Source organism: Petaurus breviceps, unplaced genomic scaffold (assembly GCF_028583685.1).
Source record: "Petaurus breviceps papuanus isolate PSGF00001 unplaced genomic scaffold, PetGlider_PUasm1.0 99, whole genome shotgun sequence".
NCBI classification, from domain to species: Eukaryota; Metazoa; Chordata; class Mammalia; order Diprotodontia; family Petauridae; genus Petaurus; species Petaurus breviceps.
Window position 1 is genome coordinate 24065232 of NW_027187465.1, and position 18981 is coordinate 24084212.

General features: G+C 46.8%; 2 protein-coding genes across 2 annotated transcripts in view; both read left to right on the top strand.

Moving 5' to 3' along the window:
- Positions 1 to 14755, top strand: part of PSMD9 (proteasome 26S subunit, non-ATPase 9) — a 15503-nt gene extending 748 nt beyond the window's left edge. The window contains exons 2-6 of the mRNA XM_069081769.1: positions 8618 to 8720; positions 9261 to 9478; positions 10542 to 10643; positions 11650 to 11738; positions 13562 to 14755. Coding sequence (XP_068937870.1) covers positions 8618 to 8720; positions 9261 to 9478; positions 10542 to 10643; positions 11650 to 11738; positions 13562 to 13589 — 540 coding nt within the window. The 3' untranslated portion in view covers positions 13590 to 14755. The remainder of the gene's footprint in view (positions 1 to 8617; positions 8721 to 9260; positions 9479 to 10541; positions 10644 to 11649; positions 11739 to 13561) is intronic.
- A 1189-nt stretch (positions 14756 to 15944) lies between these two features.
- CFAP251 (cilia and flagella associated protein 251) overlaps positions 15945 to 18981 on the top strand; it is a 92130-nt gene continuing 89093 nt past the window's right edge. The window contains exon 1 of the mRNA XM_069081455.1: positions 15945 to 16591. Within this exon, the coding sequence (XP_068937556.1) occupies positions 16572 to 16591 (20 nt within the window). The 5' untranslated portion in view covers positions 15945 to 16571. The remainder of the gene's footprint in view (positions 16592 to 18981) is intronic.

Genomic DNA, 18981 nt, shown 5'->3' on the forward strand with positions numbered 1-18981 from the left:
CTCCAGCCCGGACATCCCCCGTTCTGAGGCCCCTCCCAGCCCTGATAGCCCCCGTTTACAACCAAGGCTGCAGTGAAACTGTGTGATCCAGCACAGGGAGACGCTACTTGAAACCTCAGATTTTAATTAGTTTTTGGTTCTTGGGTGTTCAGAAACCTGCTGTTGCCAGATTTTTCACACAGGGTGGTGACCCACAGCTCAAGCAGAGCTTTTTTGGGCCTAGCAGGCCCAAAGCCGGACCTTAGTAGCCTAAAGGCGGGGCTTGCTTTGTTTTTGTATCCCTCTCCCCTAGCACCGGGCCTTTCACCTAGTAGGTGCATATTCGTGGAAAGGAACTGACTTCCCTGTTCTCAGGCCCTTCCCCAGCTCTGACTTTCCTAGTCTTATACCCTCTGTGCCTCCTCAGGGATGGTGAGCTAACCCTCAGGCTTCCCCACGTGGGTCTCCGCCACTCCCTTGTCTGGAGTCTGCAGATGATCCGTTCGTTGACTGTCAGGAAGCTTTTCGTTTTCCATAGAGGCCCCAGGCTGGTGACTGTGGGAGCTGAGACTTCCTCCCTGCCCTTACGGCCTCAGGGCCCTTTTCACTCCAGTACGGCCACCTTACTGGAGGAAGGCCCCATTTTTCTGTCACTTCAAAGTGTGCTTCCTAACTGTTTGACAGGTAGTATTTTGACGGGTAGATGTTGGCACCTACCAATACCAGTAGGTGGTAATGTTCTCCTTATTTTACCGATGGGACTGCTTCGTTTCAGAGAGGTGTGGCTCACTGCATTGGTGGGTGATTTCTGAGGTTCTTTTGAGCACTGACATTCTAGGAAATCCTCTCATACGCACCTGCCCAGTTCTTTTTGTTTTACACTCTTTCTTGCCACGGGCCAAATGTCCTCACTTCCCCTGCTCCCTGGGAATGGCAATTGAAGAAATTGTGTTATCACGAGAAACGAAAAGTCCTGGACTTGCAGGCAGGACAGCTACTTTCCGATCTTGCCTCCAACATTTAGTAGCTGCAAGTATCCTGTGCAAGTCCATTTAATTTCTTAGATTGTCAGTAGCCTTTTCTATACATGAAGATTTGAAGAAATATGCTTAACAGCTCTTCCAGTGCCATCAGCACATGAGTTAGCATGTTTTTGGCCCCGTGCTGTGTATGTGGGAAAAGAGGCTTCGGAATTCCCGTCCCTTGGGGCTGCTGCTGCAGCTTCCAGAGCAGTTTGGTTTTTCCTGGGTGTACAGCCCAACAGACGGCAAATGATACTTCCAACAAGAAGACAGCCTCATATAGTGGATTTGGGAGTGGGAGATCCTGTCTCAGATCCTGGCCCTGTCACTTTTGAGCTGCTCAGCCTGGGACAAGACCTCTGGGCCTCTGTTTCCCCATTTGTAAAATGAAAGGTTGGGCCAAATGAGCTCTAAGGCCTCTTCCAACTCTCAGTTCACAGATTCCTTGATCATTGACAATTGACCTTATAGGGTTGTTGTAAGGAAAGTGCTCTGTAAGTCATAATTATTATGGGAATATGGGTGAATGCTTTTGTTACTACTGTGCTGTGTTGCTCAGACTTCAGGGTGACTCCTCCAAGGATAGTCCTTAGTACTATAGAAATACCTCAAGAGGCGCTGGGACAAAGTGTGATACTTTACTGAGCGGCATTTTTTGATAGGAGGGTGTTTGCTATCAGAGCCGTCCATGAGTAGGATGGGTGGCCTGGGGCGGGGTGGGGAGGGGAGGGGAATACTTATTGCTTCAGTGGAGGCCACTGGTATAGGATGTTGCAAGGTGGGGAGGCTTTTCCTTTTCAGGAAGAATTTAGACTTAGGTGTTCTTTACTTCTTTACTCTCCTGAGAGCCTGTGGTTCTGGGTGTGATGGACTCTATCCCAGGCTCTCTGCTCTTCTCCCTATACCTGACTTGGTGATCTCATCAGCTCCCCTGGAATTAATTACCCTCTTCTTGCTGACAATTCTCAAATCTCTCTTTCTTGCCCCAGTCTTTCTGCTGGCCTCCAATCTCACATCTCTAGTTGCCTTTCAAACCTTTCTGACAGGATGTCCAGTAGATATCTTAAATGTCCAAAACAGAGTCCATTATCTTCCTCCCTAAACCCTCCCCACCTCCCACTTTCCCTGTTACTGTAGAGGGCAGTACCATCCACTTAGTCTCTCAGGCTCCCAGCCTAGGAGTCATCCTGGAATCCTTCCTCTGTCTCACCCCCCCATGTCCAAGCTGTTGCTTGTCTATGTAGTAACCTCCCATTTTGTGAACATCCCCCATCTCTCCCCGTCATAGGAGAGCTGCCTAGGAAACCTGCCCAAACCCAAAAAAACCTCCCTACGCAGCAAACCTGCCAAGTAAACCTGCCCAAACCTGCTACCTGAAGCCCACAGCCCCTCTCCCCTTCTATTCAGTTCTCCAAATAGATTTGGGAACTTTCCAGTTGGGCAACAAACTGACCGCTGGGCAACAATCATTAAGCAGTGCTATCCTTTGGCTTCTGTATTTTCCCTGCTTGCTCCCCTTGGTAACATTTATATTGTGTCTTTTGTCTATATAAACCCCGAGATGTATATGCTTGTGGTTGCTTGATTTGGGTACATGATCCCCTGCAATCCCCAGGTTAATTATGCTCCACAATTAAAACTTCACTTAAAATGATTAATGGTTTCACTCCCTGTCATTTCAAGTTACAACATCTATCCAAGGCTTGTCTATCTCACCTTTGTCACGTGTCCAGAACACGCCCCCTTGTCTCCTCTGGGACTGCCCCCACCTTGGTACAGGTCCTCATCACCTCATGCCTGGCTTATCACAATAGCTGCTGCCGGCTCTGCCTGTCTGAGGTCACTCCTTACTCCTGGCCATCTCCATTCGGCCACTGAAGCGCAGGTCCAGGTTTGTCACTTCTCTGCTCAATAAACTCTACTGGCTGCCTGTCACCTCCAGGATCAGATGCAACATGCTCTGTTTGGCCTTCAAGGCCCTTCATCACCCAGCCTCCTCCTGCCTTTCCAGTCTTCTTACACCTTACTCTCCAACACATCCTCTTCGATCCCATGATGCCGGCCTCCCGACTGTTCCACAAACGAGGCGCTCCATCCCTTGATTCTGGGCATTTTCTCTGACTGTCCCCTATGCCTAGAATGTTTGCCCTCTTCTGTTCCAACTGCTGACCTCCCTGGCAGCTTTTAAGTCCCAAGGGAAATTTTGTCTTTTACATCTTAATTCTAGTGCCTTCTCTCTGTTAATTGTTTCCTATTTATACTGGATGTTGCTTGCTTTGGATATATTTGTTTGCATGTTGTCCCCTCCATTGAGCCCTGTGAGGTCTTTGAGGGCATGGACATCTTTTCTCCTCTTTTGATATACCCAGCAATAACAGTACAGTGCTTGGCACATCGTGGTGCTGAATAAATTTTGATTGATTGGTCGATGAGGATCCATCAAGGCACTGCCTATGTAGGATTTGGAGCCATAGGATTGTGGATTAGAGTTGGCAGGATCTTAGAAGCCATTGAATCCAATCTTCTCATTTTACTGATAAGAGAGCTGAGGCCTGGGGAGCTAATGTGACTTGCTTAGTGTGTAAAACTTGGAAGGGCCAGAGATAGGATTTGAAGAGGTCTTTGTGGCTGTGAGTCCAGTACCTACCCACTACACCACCCTGCCTTTCAAGACCTGGGTTTGTCACACTAGTAGGTCACTTCTTTTATTTATTTATCTATTTGCTTATTTTTAGTTTTCAACATTTACTTTTATAATATTTTAAGTTGTAAATTTTCCCCTTTCCTACTCTCTCCCCTCCCCAAGACATGTGCAGTCTGATATAGGCTATCCTTGTACAATCATATTAGCATATTTCTGCATTAGTCATGTTGTGAAAGAAGAATCAGAACCAAAGGGAAAAACCACGAGAAAGAAAAAACAAACAGAAAATAGTCTGCTTAGCTCTGCATTCAGACTCCGTTCTTTCTCAGGCTGTGGGTGGCGTTTTCCATCATGAGTCCTTTAAAAGGCATTGTCTTAGATCATGGCCTTGCTTAGAAGAGCTAAGTCTGTCCAGGTGGGCCATCATACAGTGTTGCCGTTGTGCTCACTTCACTCAGTTCATGTAAATCTTTTCAGGTTTTTCTGAAATCTGCTGAGCCGGCCGCTTCTGTCTGTGATCCTGTTTTCCCATGACTGCCATGGGTTGATAATACCAGTAGCAGAAGATGCACTGTAGTTTAGTGGGTAGAGAATTAGATGAGGCAATCCCTACCTCTCGCGTATACTGGCTGCATGAAGTTCAGGGAAATCCCTTATACTTTCAGCTCATTCAGCAGGAGGATAAGAAGATGCAGAGCTGCAGCATTGGGGAGGTTCTTTTATCAGCGGAATCACAGGTCCAGTCCTGCCCCAATCCCTAAGATTTACTTACCCAGCCTGTGTTTGCTGTGAGGATTAAGTGAGACAATGTGTGTGAAGAGCTTTGTAAATGTTACTGTGCCCTATGGATGGGAGCTACTAGTCTGGAGTTGCCTCTGAAAGATTCCTCCTGTGATGGCCAGTGTGGCAGAAAGTGCTGCTGGGACCCAGAGCCAGGAGCCTTATCAGTCTGGTGACTCAACTTGTAGCCCCTGACTCTGTCCTGACTCCCTTTGGTCTCTGAAAGCCTACTCCTCACTACTGGGCAATGGACTCAGAGCACAGAGACCCCCTTGGGAATATACCGATTTGCTCTTTGTAGGATGGGCTACTCGATTTTAAATCGATCACCCAGCTGCTACCGGGAGACAAGGAAATGTGTGCCCTTGAGTTTATAACATCAGGCAGGAAATTAATGATGATTAATTAACTTGGTAAAGGATAGAACTGTGTGCAGCCTAGGAGAGTGAAGGGCAGTAGGGGACCTCAGGGCCATTGTACTTGATCTCGTCGGCTTCCTGAGCGCTGGGAAAGCTATGTTTTGAACACAGTTTTGAAAGGGGGAAAACTAAAATAAAGTAAGCCTAAGAATCAGGCGTCCTTACTGTGCTCAGGGGGTTCATTTTGGATATGCAGGACAGCAAGTTTTTAGTTCTTCTGTGTTATGTAGAAAGGAGGGTTTTAAAGTATCTTTAGGACACTTGTTTTTCAGAAGATGAAACTTTCGACAGTTTTCTTCTCTTGAGGGTTTTCACTCTTGTCTGTCTTATCAGGTGGTTAAACCTTTTGGAGCTGTGGGGAGACTAAACTATAGAATATTCCAGACAAGGTGCTTATTATTATAAGTTCATATCCACACTCAGTTAAAGAGTTTAATTCAGCAAACATTTATCTTGCTCCTGCTTCTGGCATTGGAAATACGAGATAAAGGGGCCTGCCCCTTAAGAAATTTGTTTTCTACTGGGTGTAATGGGAGGGGAAACACTATATACTAAGAAGCTTAAATTGTTTCTGTATCATTTTTTTATTGATCCTACTTACAGTTAACTGATTTTATCCTTGTGACTTCCTACGTTTTCTGTCTTTAGTTCAGAGTTCAGCTGGCCTATAACAGGTTAAGTTCAGAAATCCAGTTCTCTTGCTAATGACTGTTCTATTCTGGCCTCAAGGAATTCTGCTGAACTTGGGGGATTCCTCCAGTCATAAGGGAGTTGGACCTGACATCTTTACAGCACCATGCTCTTTCAAGGAGATCTGGTTTGGTGTCCAAAGGTCTGGGCCGTTATCTTTGGCCTTGCAAGTGGACTCCATGAACTTTTCTTAGTCGTAGGAAGGAAGGAGGGAGCTGTTGTCAGCCCTTTATTTCCAAGTTCCAACTAATCATATTGTCCCCCACACCTCAGCTGTGTGACCAGTCATGCTGCCCTCAACCCCATGGTGTCACTTTCTCTGTTCTGTTCTTTGTTTTGTTCTCTCAAAAACCTATAAAAGGGGACCTGTCCTTTTGTTTGGGTCTTTGGTTGGAAACTGAGGGAGCCACTGACCCATCTTATTCTCAGGTTTTGTGCCCTGTGAACAAAATACTGTCTTGCTTAGAGAAGTGTGCCTCAGTTTACCTGTTTGTTGAACTTCACTCACGACAGTACACAGATAAGTAGATACCAGGTAATTTGAGAAGGAAGACCAGTACCTGCCACCTAGGTGGGGGGGGGGTGTGTGGCAGCAAGCACCCCAAGTGTCCCCAGGGTGGCTGCCCATACAGGTTCTTGGATCTGCTTTGATAAAGGAAAGCAACTCAAAATGGGTTAACAAGCTTACTTTAATCAGTCAAATATGTATTGTTCACCTAGTTCAGGGGGAAAACGTCAGCACCCCGAACTTCAAAGTATACAGACAGAATTATCAAGACAAAAACAGATCAAGTAGACAGATTTCCAAACTGTCCAACCATTACATCCATACCAAACAACATCTGGGTTTCAAAGCCGGGGGGCTCTGGACAAGGGCTAGCCCTGAGTTTCATCAAATCACAGAACACTTTTCAAAGTGAGCCCCAAAACAAAGCTACACATCAGGGCTTATATAACCTTCTCCTGGCTCAGAGAATGTAACAACCTCATTGACTCACTGGCCAATCAAGAAGTATCTACTGAAAAACAAGCCTCCCACCCCAGGCTCGGGTGCACTTTAGCCTAGGGGCAGGGAAGATCTTTAAATTTACATTCCCGTCACAGGGGGGTGTCAAGGAGAGGCCCCAAGTTTATCCTTGAAGGAAGTCAAGGATTCTAGAGGTAGAGGTGAGGCTGGGCTACATTCCAGCCATGGGGAGTACTCTGTGGCACACCTGAAGGTGGAACTTGGCATGTTGATATAATGTAGGGAACAGCTGGTGGCTTGAAGGTAGTTTGTGAGGAGTAATGATGTGAAATATAACTGGAAAAGTCACTTTGAGCTACAGTGGGGAGGGCCTTGAACCCGAGGCCGGGGGTTTACATTTTTTCTGAGGCAATAGAGGCTGGCAGAGTTTTTTAGCAAAGAGTGACATGTTCAGAATTGTACATGAGGAAAGTTTAGAGGGAAGTTCATTAAAGACCGCAGTGTAGGAGGAAGCAGTGTAGCCCAGCTCTTTTCCACAGTCAGTCCAGCAACCATCAGGGAAGAACACTCGACTGAACAGGTATCAGACATCCAGGGGAAAGCAGCAGGTCCTTTGTTCTAGCCTAGGTGAGCACAGGACGATGGCCAGAGGCCTGTGAGCTTGTGGAGGGCACTGAGTAGATTCTCATAGCACCTGACGCAGAACAGTACAGGCAGGGCCTGAAGCTCTATGCCCCCCAAGGAATAGGAAGGAGGGAGGGCCAAGCCACAGACTGATGGCCATCAGGGATTCTGCCCTGACAGCCTGAAGCTATGCCTGGTACAACAGCGTGAACAGAACTGAGTAGCATCGAGTGACTGACCCCATACCAGGTGCTAGATTCATCCCACCAGCCTTGCCTGGCCCAGCAGCTGGTTAACCCAGTCTAGGAGTGTAACCTTATACCAAGGACAGGCCTCCAGTTCTTTTGTTCCAAATTGGCAGAGCCTTCCAGCTAGCTGATGAAGGTTGGGACCAGCAGCAGACCAGCAGAGCTCCCACCAGGGGCAAGTTTGCAGTTGTAAGGCTGGAATCCAGCAAAGCACAGACTAGGAAGACATCAGTCAGACTTGGCCCTAGATCAGACCACTTAGAGAACCCTGAATGTTTGTATGGCTTTGCCTCTAATGACTCCTGAGATCCTTGAAGGACATAGCATTCAAGACTTGAGAAAGCAGCAGCTGGACCCCAGACAATACAGATCAGGAACAAGCCATGAACAGAGGTCAGGAAGTCCTAGGTGGCACAGTGGATAGAGCAATGGGCCTGGAGTCAGGAAGACCTGAGCTCAAATCCAGTCTCAGACACTAACGTGACCCTGGGCAAGTTACTTAACTTCATTTCCCTCAGTTTCCTCATCTGTCAGATGAGCTGGAGAAGGAAATAGCAAACCGCTCCAGGATCTCTGCCAAGAAAACTCCAAATGGGGCCATGAAAAGTCGGACAGGACTCAACAACAAGAAATCTTTCCTGATCCTCTTTAATATGCCTTCCCTCTGTTGATTATCTCCCATTTCTCACATGGCCTGTTTGTACATAGTTGTTTCCATGCTCTCTCTGCTACTACCCGGAGGCCATTGTAGCTGGATTGTAGCTTTGGGGCAGGATAGTAAAGTGCAAAAAGTCGGGAAGGTTGGGGAGCACACCCTGACATGGACTACATGTTGAGCATGCACTCAGCTGTCTGTCAGACCCGGATCCTGAGGTCCTGGCCCAGGCAGTCATGAGGTCATAGACTGGGAGTTGCAGGGGCTCTTAGAGGCCATCTAGTCCAACCCTCTCATTTTACAAATGAGGAAACTGAAGTACTGGAAGGATAAATTACAGAACCTAGATTTGAACTCGGGTCTAGCACTCCAGAAGCAGGATTCTATCCCTTGGACCAGGTTGCCTGCCTTTCTGAGGCGTTTGTCCCTAGGTACTAGGTATACATTCTTTGTCCTAACACGATCTACACTTTCCCATCTGAGTCCCCATATTTCCCCCTTGTAGATACAAAGAAAAATACTTTGGGAACATGATGAACAGGATGAGTTTATATTAATGACATCTACTAACCTCATTTCTTCTCCCCAGCAAAAAGGAGTTGGGATGAATGAGCCTCTGGTCGACATTGAGGGCTATCCTCGAGCAGATGTGGATGTGTATCAAGTGCGTACAGCAAGGCACAACATCATCTGTGAGTATAGAGAAGCGCTACTGCCCTGGCACGCGCGGGAAACAAGATGGTCAGGAGCTCAGCTCTTAACTCCATAGAGCTCGGCTTCTGCGAATACCCTGGGCCTCAGGCAGACTTTCTGGTCGGATGGTCGTGACAAATGAGTCTCTTGATCCAAGGCCCACCTATGCCACTCAGCTGCCTTTTTGCATGAATCCGTGAAAAACAAGGGGGTTGGACTCAACCCTTGACGTCCCTTCCAGCTCTGAATCTGGGATCTTAGGATTTTGCTGTGAGATTCCCCCAGATGAAAGCTCTTGTATTGGGTGCCTAACTGCACAGTGACAGATGCCACTAAAAGACACCATCCTGGCCCATCATTGTGCAGCATGGTTTTGGGGGGACATTGGAGATAGTTCTCAACTAACAATCCCCCCATTTTCCCTTAAAGGGAGATGTGTCGAGGGAACTGCCCGAATGAGAATGTGGGATTAAAGATGCCCATTGGCCTTGGTTTGGGGCATGGCTTTCTTGCTTCTCTACTAGAAGTTTCTCTTCTAGGTCTGCAGAATGACCACAAAGCCTTGATGAAGCAGGTAGAAGAAGCCTTGCACCAGCTCCATGCCAGGGGGAAGGAGAAGCAAGCCAGGGATGCCGCAGAGGCACAGAATGAGGCCTTGAACCAGGGCCAGGGCCCAAGCCGGAGCCCGAGCTGGAGTCCCCCTCGGCCCTTTGCTAAAGTAAACAGCGTCAGCCCAGGCTCTCCCGCCAGTAACTCGGTAAGTTGGGCAGCTGCTACAGGACCGAGTGGAGATGTGAGAACCACTTATTGGGAAGGGAGATGATACGAGGCTCAGCCCATGGACAGCAGCTATGGCTTCCAAGCCCACAGGTTTAGGGGACTCAGGGCCAAACCCTTGTCTTCTCAATGCTTTTTTCATCTGGAAAAGAGAGCGATTCTCCCATGGTTTTCCTGGATGGTGGTTGAGGTGGAATGAGAACAGAGATCATTAACAATTGTTCTTCCTTCTGAATTGGATTTCTCTGGAATAGCCCAGTTAAGTGCTGAGGGCAGGAAACAGAGCCAGGGCTAGTGGTTAGTTTTGCCCCAGAACCTACATGCAGGCCCCGGTGGTAGCCACAGTCTTCATTTCAGATGTTCTTTTAGTCAGATGGCCCTCCAGGGGCACCCAGAGGTGTCACAAGTAGCAGAAACTTCTTAGTGATATTCTGACCATGTCTGCCATGCAAGAGGAAGTGGTTGCCACCCTTCAGGGGTCCAAATTACTCATTTTTAATCTTCAGGGTTATCCCCTTCAGGACAAAACAGTCTCTTCCCTTTACAGCTCTTGCTGGCAAATGTTGCTGGCTTTTGAAAGGGTTTTATGGATGCTTTTCCAAAGAACTCCGGCACTTCCCAGTGACTCTTCTTCCTCACCTCCAATGCTGCCCTGGCTCCTGCAGGGAAAGAGGACTGGGTTTGGAATAGACGCCAATCCTTGCCATGCCCCTCACAACCACCTTTGGGAATTTGCATAAATCACTCTTCCCTGGGTTTCAATGTCCTCTGTCAGATGAGGGCTTCTTAAACATTTTTTGCTCACGAACCTCTCACCATTTCTTAAACTGTGGGTCACAACCCCATATAGGGTCGACTCACAGTTTAGTAAGTGTTGGACTGGAGAACATCTGAAACCCCTCCCAGCTCTAAATCCATGATCCTATGATGGCTCCTTTATAACATAATACCATTCATCAAAACACAACACCTTGGCTGTTGAAAGGCTGGACAGTAAAAGTCTTATTAAAATCTCCCATACGTTTTTGGTCTTATGTTTCAAGGGTCTCCAAGTGGATGATGAGATCGTGGAGTTTGGCTCAGTAAATGCCTACAACTTCCAGAATCTTCAGAACATTGGAACAGTAGTCCAACACAGTGAAGGGGTGAGTTGGGTGGCCACGGCTTCTCTTCTCTGAGGTTGATCCAAGACCCTTCTCAGTGCCTATTGTTTTAGCCAGAAACAATCCTTCCTCCAAAAGTCCTGTCTGGGCACTTCCACTAATGTGGAGAGACCCTCAGGCTCCTTCCAGTGCTGGGCCCTGCCTGGCACAGTACCCAAGGCAGGCTCGACTTCAGTGTGTTCCCAGCCCGTGGCACAATGCCTCAAACATAGCAGGTGCTGAAAACTGACTGCTGAGTTGGATGCTAGTGAATTGAAATGGGTATTCCTTAGTCTCTAGGGCCTTCTGAAGATTTTACAGAAACTTCTGGCGATGCCAAGATTCATGGTATTTTGGGTCACATGCTAGATTTGGAATCAGAGGACCTGGCTTCAAATCCCAGTTCTTCCACTTGCTAACCTGTGTGACCTTAGGCAGGTCATTTAACCTTGTTGGACCTCAGTTTCTCCATCTGTTAAAATCAAAGCTTTGAACGTGATGAGTTTCAGACATACCTTCCCAAGCTCCACATCTACAATTCCATGATTCCATGTAAAGTACAGCAGTGTAGTCTATTAATTCGGGAGGAAAAAGCCCTCAAGTTGGCTTACAGAAAGCAATGTGAATTGTCCTTTCTTTCTTGCCCTTTGGAACAACATTGAATCCCCCAGCTTGGTCCTTGGTGGGGCCATTTAAGATCTCAGAAACATCCTCCACCCTGGGAGTACTGGTTTAGTGTTGGGCTCATCCCCTCTCCTCCTGCCAGATGCTAGTAGGGAGTTTGGTTTCCTTCAGGTTGAATCTCTCCTCTCTGAGGAAAAGGGAAGTAGGAGCTGCTCAGATCCGCTCTTCAGACTCTGAGGATGGTTTGGGGCCAGAATCCCTTGGGCTTGGCCCCACCCCCCAGCTCGAGCAGGCTGGTGCGGGCTTGGCAGCATCACTACCAGAACTCGACTTTGAGAAGCTTCTTCCAGTTGGACTCTCAAATTGGCTCTTCCTTGTCTTTCAGCATCCATTGAATGTGACAGTGCTCCGGGGAGGCGAGAGACTCCAGCTTAGACTCGTCCCTATGCGCTGGGCTGGGAAAGGATTGCTAGGGTGAGAGGGACTCTTTGGGTTTTAAAAAAAATTCCTATTGTTTTCTCTTGCTTTTGTATCACTTTCATTTCCAAATATCTCTCCTAACCTCCTCTGCTCAGTAAATCACCTCTCATAACAAAAAAGAAATTGGGAAAATGTGGTTCAGCAAAATGAATATCTTAACTGAATCTGAGAGTAAATGCAATGTTCCACACCAATCCCTCCAAGGATCCCCCCGCCAAGGGCAGCGGAGGCAAAGAGGGAGGCATGTTTTTTGCACGCTTCTCTGGGGTCAGGCTTAGTCATTAGGGCAGCATCCAGCTTCATTCATTCTTTCTATTCACATTGTGTAGTCATTATGTAAATTGTGGGTGTTTTTATTAATTTATTTCTTGTTTTTAATGCCTGGATTTTCCCCAGTATCTCTCCTGCTCTCCCTGCTCCTCAAAGAGCCATCGTGATAATAAATGCTTGAAAAAAATTATCACTAGCATTGGACATAAAAAAATCTAACCTTGTTTGCAGTGTTCCCCCACTGTAGACTCTGACCTCTGCCAAGGAGCAAGGGAAGGGAGGGGTCTTCTTATCAGCCTTCTCTGGGGCCATGCTTGTTCTTTTTAAAAAAAGTAGATTTTTATTACGATCTTTTGGTTTGATATTGTCTAGATTTTCTCCTGCACCCCTCCCCACTCCCAGAGAGCCAAAGAATTTTTTAAAAAGAGGAAGAACAGGCAGCTAGGTGGTGTTGTGAATAGAGCACCAGCCCTGGAGTCATGAGGACCTGAGTTCAAATCCAGCCTCAGACACTTAACACTAGCTGTGTGACCTTGGGCAAGTCACTCAACCCTAATTGCCCTGCCCTCCCCCTCTTAAAAAAGACAAAAAAATTAAAAGAAAAAGAGGAAGAAATGAGGAAAACTTATGCTTACATTGAAAAAAAGCTGACATTTTTGTAGTCTTTCCCAACCATAGCCTCCAGCCTTCATGAGGGAGCCAGAATGGGTATCATCGTTTACTCTCTTTGGGGCCATCATTTCATATGTGGGTTCTTTATCCGTTCACATCACTTGTTTCCGGTTGTTTCATTGTTTGGTTGGTTTTGCCATCGAGGATGTTGCTGAAGTCACTATGGATGTTATTTTCCTGGCTTTGCTTCCTTCACTGAAAAGGAGACAAAGCCTGGTGTCCCCTCAGTTTTTCACATTGCTGTTTTCTTCTGTTGCAGTGCTGAGCCCCCATTAGTTCCCAGATGAGCATCTGGAAAGGAAGCATGTTCTTAGCTTCAGTTATTACTAGATTATGACAAAACACTTTGCACATAGCAGTTCCTTGTTGAGTCCCATTAAACCCCTCCTCAAGCTGTAAACTGTCCCGAAGTCGAGGCCTGGACGTAAACTTGACCCCAGTGTCCGCTATAGTGAAAAGAACTGACATTTATAACGCGTATTAGGGATTTCTGAGTCCTTTACATACTTCATCTCTTTGGAGCCTCACAGTGAGTAGCCCTCTGAGATCGTCAGTACCAGTATTTTACGGAAGAAGCAGGTTCATAAAAACTAAAGGACTTGTCCGTGACCACACAGCTCATAAACGTAAGAGCTAGGATTTCAGCTCAGGTTTTCTGACTGCAAGGCCAGTGCCCTATCCACTGTGCCACTCTGCCCCTCGCTGTTCACTTCATTCCCTTTTTAGTAAGCAGAAGGATTGTTCTTTGAGCACATGCTTTAAGATCGAGACACAGAATTCAAGATTTAAAGCAAGAGAAGTAGGAAAGAATCTTCTGGATTTGCTTAATGGCATGTAAAACATAAACCTGAATCCCTTTTTATTTTGTGTTTCAGCTGCAATATTATTCCCTTGCAAAGATGATTGCCTTCGGCTCCAGTGTCAGGATGACCTGGGGAATCAAATCCGGGCGCAGATACTCAGCACCACACCCAGAAATAACTGGCTGTGTAACCTTGAGCAAGTTACTTAACTCCGGTTGCTTTAAAAAAAAAATGATTGCCCTTTGGGACCTCGACAAAGATGTCCCCCCCCTTCCCATCCCCTGGACCTGGAGGTGGCTGGGATTTCCCTGTCTTCAGCTCCTGCTGGAGCTTAAGGATCTTCAATGGCTTTGGTTGGGTGTGGGGCTGCACTCCAGCAGGGCTTTTGACCAGCAGTCTGCCCAGATTAAGGCATGGTTAAAACTTCACATCTACTTAGCATCTCCTTCAAATTATGCCATGGTCTTTAATGGAAATTAATTTTGCTTGTGGGTGAGTGGGTAGGAATTTAATTTGACAGTATTTTTACTTTCAGAGGTTGCTTTAATTTTTTAAAATTTGGATAAGGAGATGTGATTTGCAGTGAGCTGCTATGTTGTCCTGATATGATGTATATGATGTGTGTGTGTGTATATCTATATACACACAAACACATATATATGTATGTACATATATATCTACACACCAGACAGACACACACAGGCGTGCATGCACACACACACAATCCTTTTAAAACAAAGTGTACAAGGTCAGAGTCTTCCCAAAGCTGCCAGTGGAGATGAGCTGTCCAGGCATTTCTGAAGTCATAACTAGACTCTTACTTCCAAGGCATATCATCTCTTACTAAGTTGAGAATATTGAAGGCAGAGTATAATGACATTTAAGCTTAGGGGAGGTAACTTATCAGGAGCGCAGGTTGGGATTTGGTAAATCTTGAGTGTTTCTCTGCAACCTCAGGACATTTGGGAACAGAGCAATCCTGCAGCTTTTGGGGAAGGTGCTGATCTGATTTGGAGATGCAAGTCGTCTGCCTCCACAAGGGGCAGCAAGCGTCCCTACTCCTGGAGCCTGGGTCAGAGGAACCCACTCCCCCCCAAAATTATCTGTGTCTCATCTAGCGCCCTTCTTTCATGTTGCAACATGGAAATTGTGAGAGTGGACACTGACATAATGATGGGAACGTCAGGGTTTTTTGGGGTTGGACACTTCCCAAGTGTTTGAATTTTTTAAACATGCACTCTAATAAACATCAGTGATTTAAAGTTACTGCCTGGCATCCTTGTAGCCATTCTGCCTTTCTTAGGTGTTGGATTTAGAGATCTGTTTCCTACTGGAAGAAAAGGTGGCTAGACTGACGTGCTCTGAGCCATAGTTTGCCAACAGAGTAGTTATCAGGTAGTTGAAATGTCGTGCAAACTCAGGGTGGCTCTGGGTACCATTTTAGTCCTCATACTCAAACAGAAGCCTCACCATTCAGCTCTCTCCCCATACGGAGAAATCGGGCCCTAACTGTGTTCTCTCCATGACCAATCTTCTATTGTAACTGCAGAATTGTGTTTACCAGTGTTTGCTGTTTGAATGGCAAGCATTCTCACTACTCCAAGGGTTTCCGGATCTCTTCCCAAACAGTTTAATAAACACAGCCTATGCCATGCTGGTTTTTTGAATCAGCCCCTTGTGTTGTCAGAGAAGGACGGGGAGGTCACATCAAACATCCCACTATCTTTATCCAGAGGATTCCCAATTCTTATCTGGCCCTCCAGACTCACATCTCCAACTGTCTACTGACCACTCAAACTGGAGGTCTCACAGACATCTTAAACTCAGTACGTCCCACACTGAATTGGTCATCTTTTCTCCCTAGCCCCCCAAGGCTAGCACCCCCAGGGGTTAGCACAGTGCCCGGCACAGGCAAGCCCTTCATAATACTCGGGGACTAAGTCAGAAGTCAGGTGGGCAAACTATAACCAACGCCCCAATCAGCCCCTTTCTTTGTTTTACTTCCGAGCAAGAATGGACCTTTACATTTTTAAATACAATAAAAAATAAAAGAAAAAACAACATTCATCTCTTCCTGACCGTCATTTGGCAGCCCCTCATAAGCTACAAGAAGTCAGATTTGGAGGCTGGGAGTTTTCCGCAGAGGCCAGGTAGGACCCCTGTGGAGTGGCCCCACCGCCAGGCGCGGTTGTGTTCAAGAGACCTTCCATCCAGCCAGCTTTGGAGGCAGGCGGAACGGGGATTCCAAGCGAGGCCAGGCAGTACTGCGGCTTCTCTCCGTCCGAGGCTATGCCGAGGACTTGAGTCTGACCGAGGGGGAGGGCCCACGCGCGCCGCTGTCAATCATGCAGCGGGCCGCGTGCTGAGAGGGCTGGCGATACCCAAAAGGCCCTCCAGGAGCTTATCCTCAGCGAGCTGCAGCAGGGGCCGCGAGGGGGCGCCACAGCCCTCAGTCAGAAGAGCCGAGTTCAGATTCATTTGTAAGATGAGCCGGTGGAGGAGGAGATGGCCAACCTCTCCGGGATCTTTGCCAAGAAAACCTTAGGTGGGCTCACGCTCTACACAGCATAAAGAGGGGGAACCCCTGGAGTTTGTGCAACCCCCGGAGGCCGGTGTGGCTGGACCCGGGAGTCGTGCTTATGAAGGGCTTTGAATGCCGAGCACAGCGGTCTGTGTGTGCTCCTGGAGGCACTGGGGAGCCACCGCACGTTACTGAGTAGGGGGCGCCAAGATCGGGCCTGCGCTTTAGTGATGATACGAGGACGAAGAGGAGGGAGAGAACGCTTCCCCCCAGGGGGGCTTCCGGGAGGAGGAAGCCTTGGGCGGTCTGGAAAGGAAACGAGGGCGTGCACGGGGGCCTGCGGGGACCAGGCAAAAGCCCGGAGGCGGGAGACTATTAGCAGGACGAGAGGGGACCTCCTGAGGACGCCGAGGGAGAAGAAAGACGCGGCGCCCCGGAAGCATGTGGGCACTTCGCACTCCCACGTGCTCGCTCGCTTTACGGCCTGTCGTTCGAGGCGGCGACAGCAGTTACCATGGAGACGCGGCTGGGTTGTAAACGGTAACCAAGGAGCCGGAGGAGATGGAGGAGCCGGCCAAGAGGTGAGGGCCCGGCGGGGTCTGGGAGAAGGGGATGGGGGCGTCTAGGACGGGGGGCGGGAGGGGGAGCGCGTGTGTGGTGTGTCCGCGGTGGGGGCGGGGCAGGGGGTCCTGGGCTTGGAGCTTGGAAGGCGTTCTCAGAGGCCGTGGAGGCCAAGCTCTCCTGGGGAAACTGAGGCAGCTTGCGTGAGGTCACCCGGCAGGTGCGTGTGAGGCCCACCCGGTGCTCTTGTATGCGTGTGTGTGTGTGTATGAGCACGCGGGGCCCGCCGTTCTGCCACCGCAGCATTTCTCTCACATGCCCATTTGCCTCCGGTTACGAAGCCACCTCCTCGTTCGGCCCCTCAGCGCTGCCAGCCTCGACTGCTGACTACAGCCCCCTCCTGACTGCACCCCATCTCCAGCCCAGCCTCTCAAAGCTGACTTTTTAAAAACATACATGTATTATTTTTATTTTTAATATTCATTAAAACTATTTTTTATGTACAGACAAAACCCATGTAACCAAGATTAGGAGGGAAGAGGAACATTGGGAAAGAATTTTTACAACCAGTGTCTCTGATAAAGGCCTCATTTCTAACATGTACAGAGATCTGAGTCAAATTTATAAGAACACAAGTCATTCCCCAACTGATAAATGGTCAAAGGATATGAACAGGAAGCTTTCACAGGAAAAAATTAAAGATATCTGTAATTATGTGAAAAATGCTTTAAATCATTATTTATTAGAGAAATTAAAGTAAAAACAAGGTAAAGAATATCAGGGAGGCTATGTGGCACAGTGAATAGAGCACCAGTCTGGAGTCAGGAGGACCTGAATTCAAATATGGCCTCAGACATTTAACATTTACTAGCTGTGTGACCTTGGGCAAATCACTTAACCCCAATTGCCCTACACTTCCCCCTCCAAAAAAAACCCCAGAATATCAAGGGAGTGTATAGGTCAAGCTAATCTAATAAAAATGACAGTTTTACCTAATTTACCTGTTTAGTGCCATACTAGTCAAACTACCAAAAAACTATTTTATAGAGCTAGAAAAAATAGTAAAATTCATCTGGAAGAACAAAAGGTCCAGAACATCAAGGGAATTAATGAAAAGAAATGCTAGGGAAGATGGCCTAGCTATACCAGATTTTTAACTGTATTATAAAGCAGCAGTCATCAAAACTACTTGGAACTGGCTGAGAAACAGAGGGGTGGGTCAGTGGAATAGATTAGGTACACAAAACACAGTAGTCAACCACTACAGTAATCTACTGTTTAATAAACCCAAAGATTCCAGCCTCTGGGATAGGAACTCACTATTTGACAAAAACTGCTGGGAAAATTAGAAAACAGTATGGCAGAAACTGGGCATAGATCAATATCTTACACTGTATACCAAACTAAAGTGTACGATCTAGATATAAAGGCTGATACTGTAAGAAATCTGGGAGAACAAGGAATAGTTTACCTATAAGATTTATGGAGAAGAGAAGAATTTATGACCAAACAAGAGAGAGAGAGCATTACAGAATGGAAAATGGGTAATTTTGATTATATTAAATTGAAAAGTTTTTGTACAAACAGCCAATGTAATCAAGAATAGGAAGGAAGAGGAAAATTGGAAAAGAATTTTTACAACCAGTGTCTCTGAGAAAGGCCTCATTTCTAAAATGTACAGAGATCTGAGTCAAATCTATAAGAATACAAGTCATTCCCCAGCTTATAAACGGTCAAAGTATATGAACAGGCAATTTTCAGAGGAAGAAATTAAAGATACCTATAATCATATGAAAAAATGCTCTACATCACTACTGATTAGAGAAATGCCAATCAAAACAACTCTAAGGTGCCACATCTCACTGTTCAGATTGGCTAACCCGACAAAACAGGAAAATGATAAACGCTGGAGAAGATATGGGAAAATTGGAACACTAATGTATTGTTGGTGGAGTTGTGAACCGACCCAACCATTCTGGGGAGCAATCTGGAGCTATGCCCAAAGGGCTATAAAAATGTGCATACTCTTTGATCCAGCAATACCACTTCTAGGGCTTTTATCCTGAAGAGATCAGTCATACATGTGGGAAAAGGACTTGTATGTACAAAAATATTTATAGCAGCTCTTTTTGTGGTGGCAAAGAACTGGAAATCAAGGGGATGCCTATCAATTTGAGAATGTTTAAACAAGTTGTACTATATGAATATAATAGAATACTATTGTGCTATAAGAAATGAGGAGCAGACAGACTTCGTCATAACCTGGAGAGACTTATATAAATTGATGCTGAGTGAGGAGAGCAGAACCAGGAGAACTTTGTACACAGTTACAGACACATTGTAGTTGTGATGACTAACTTTGATAGGCTGGGCTTCTCTCAGCAATTTAAGACTATAAGACAACTCCAAA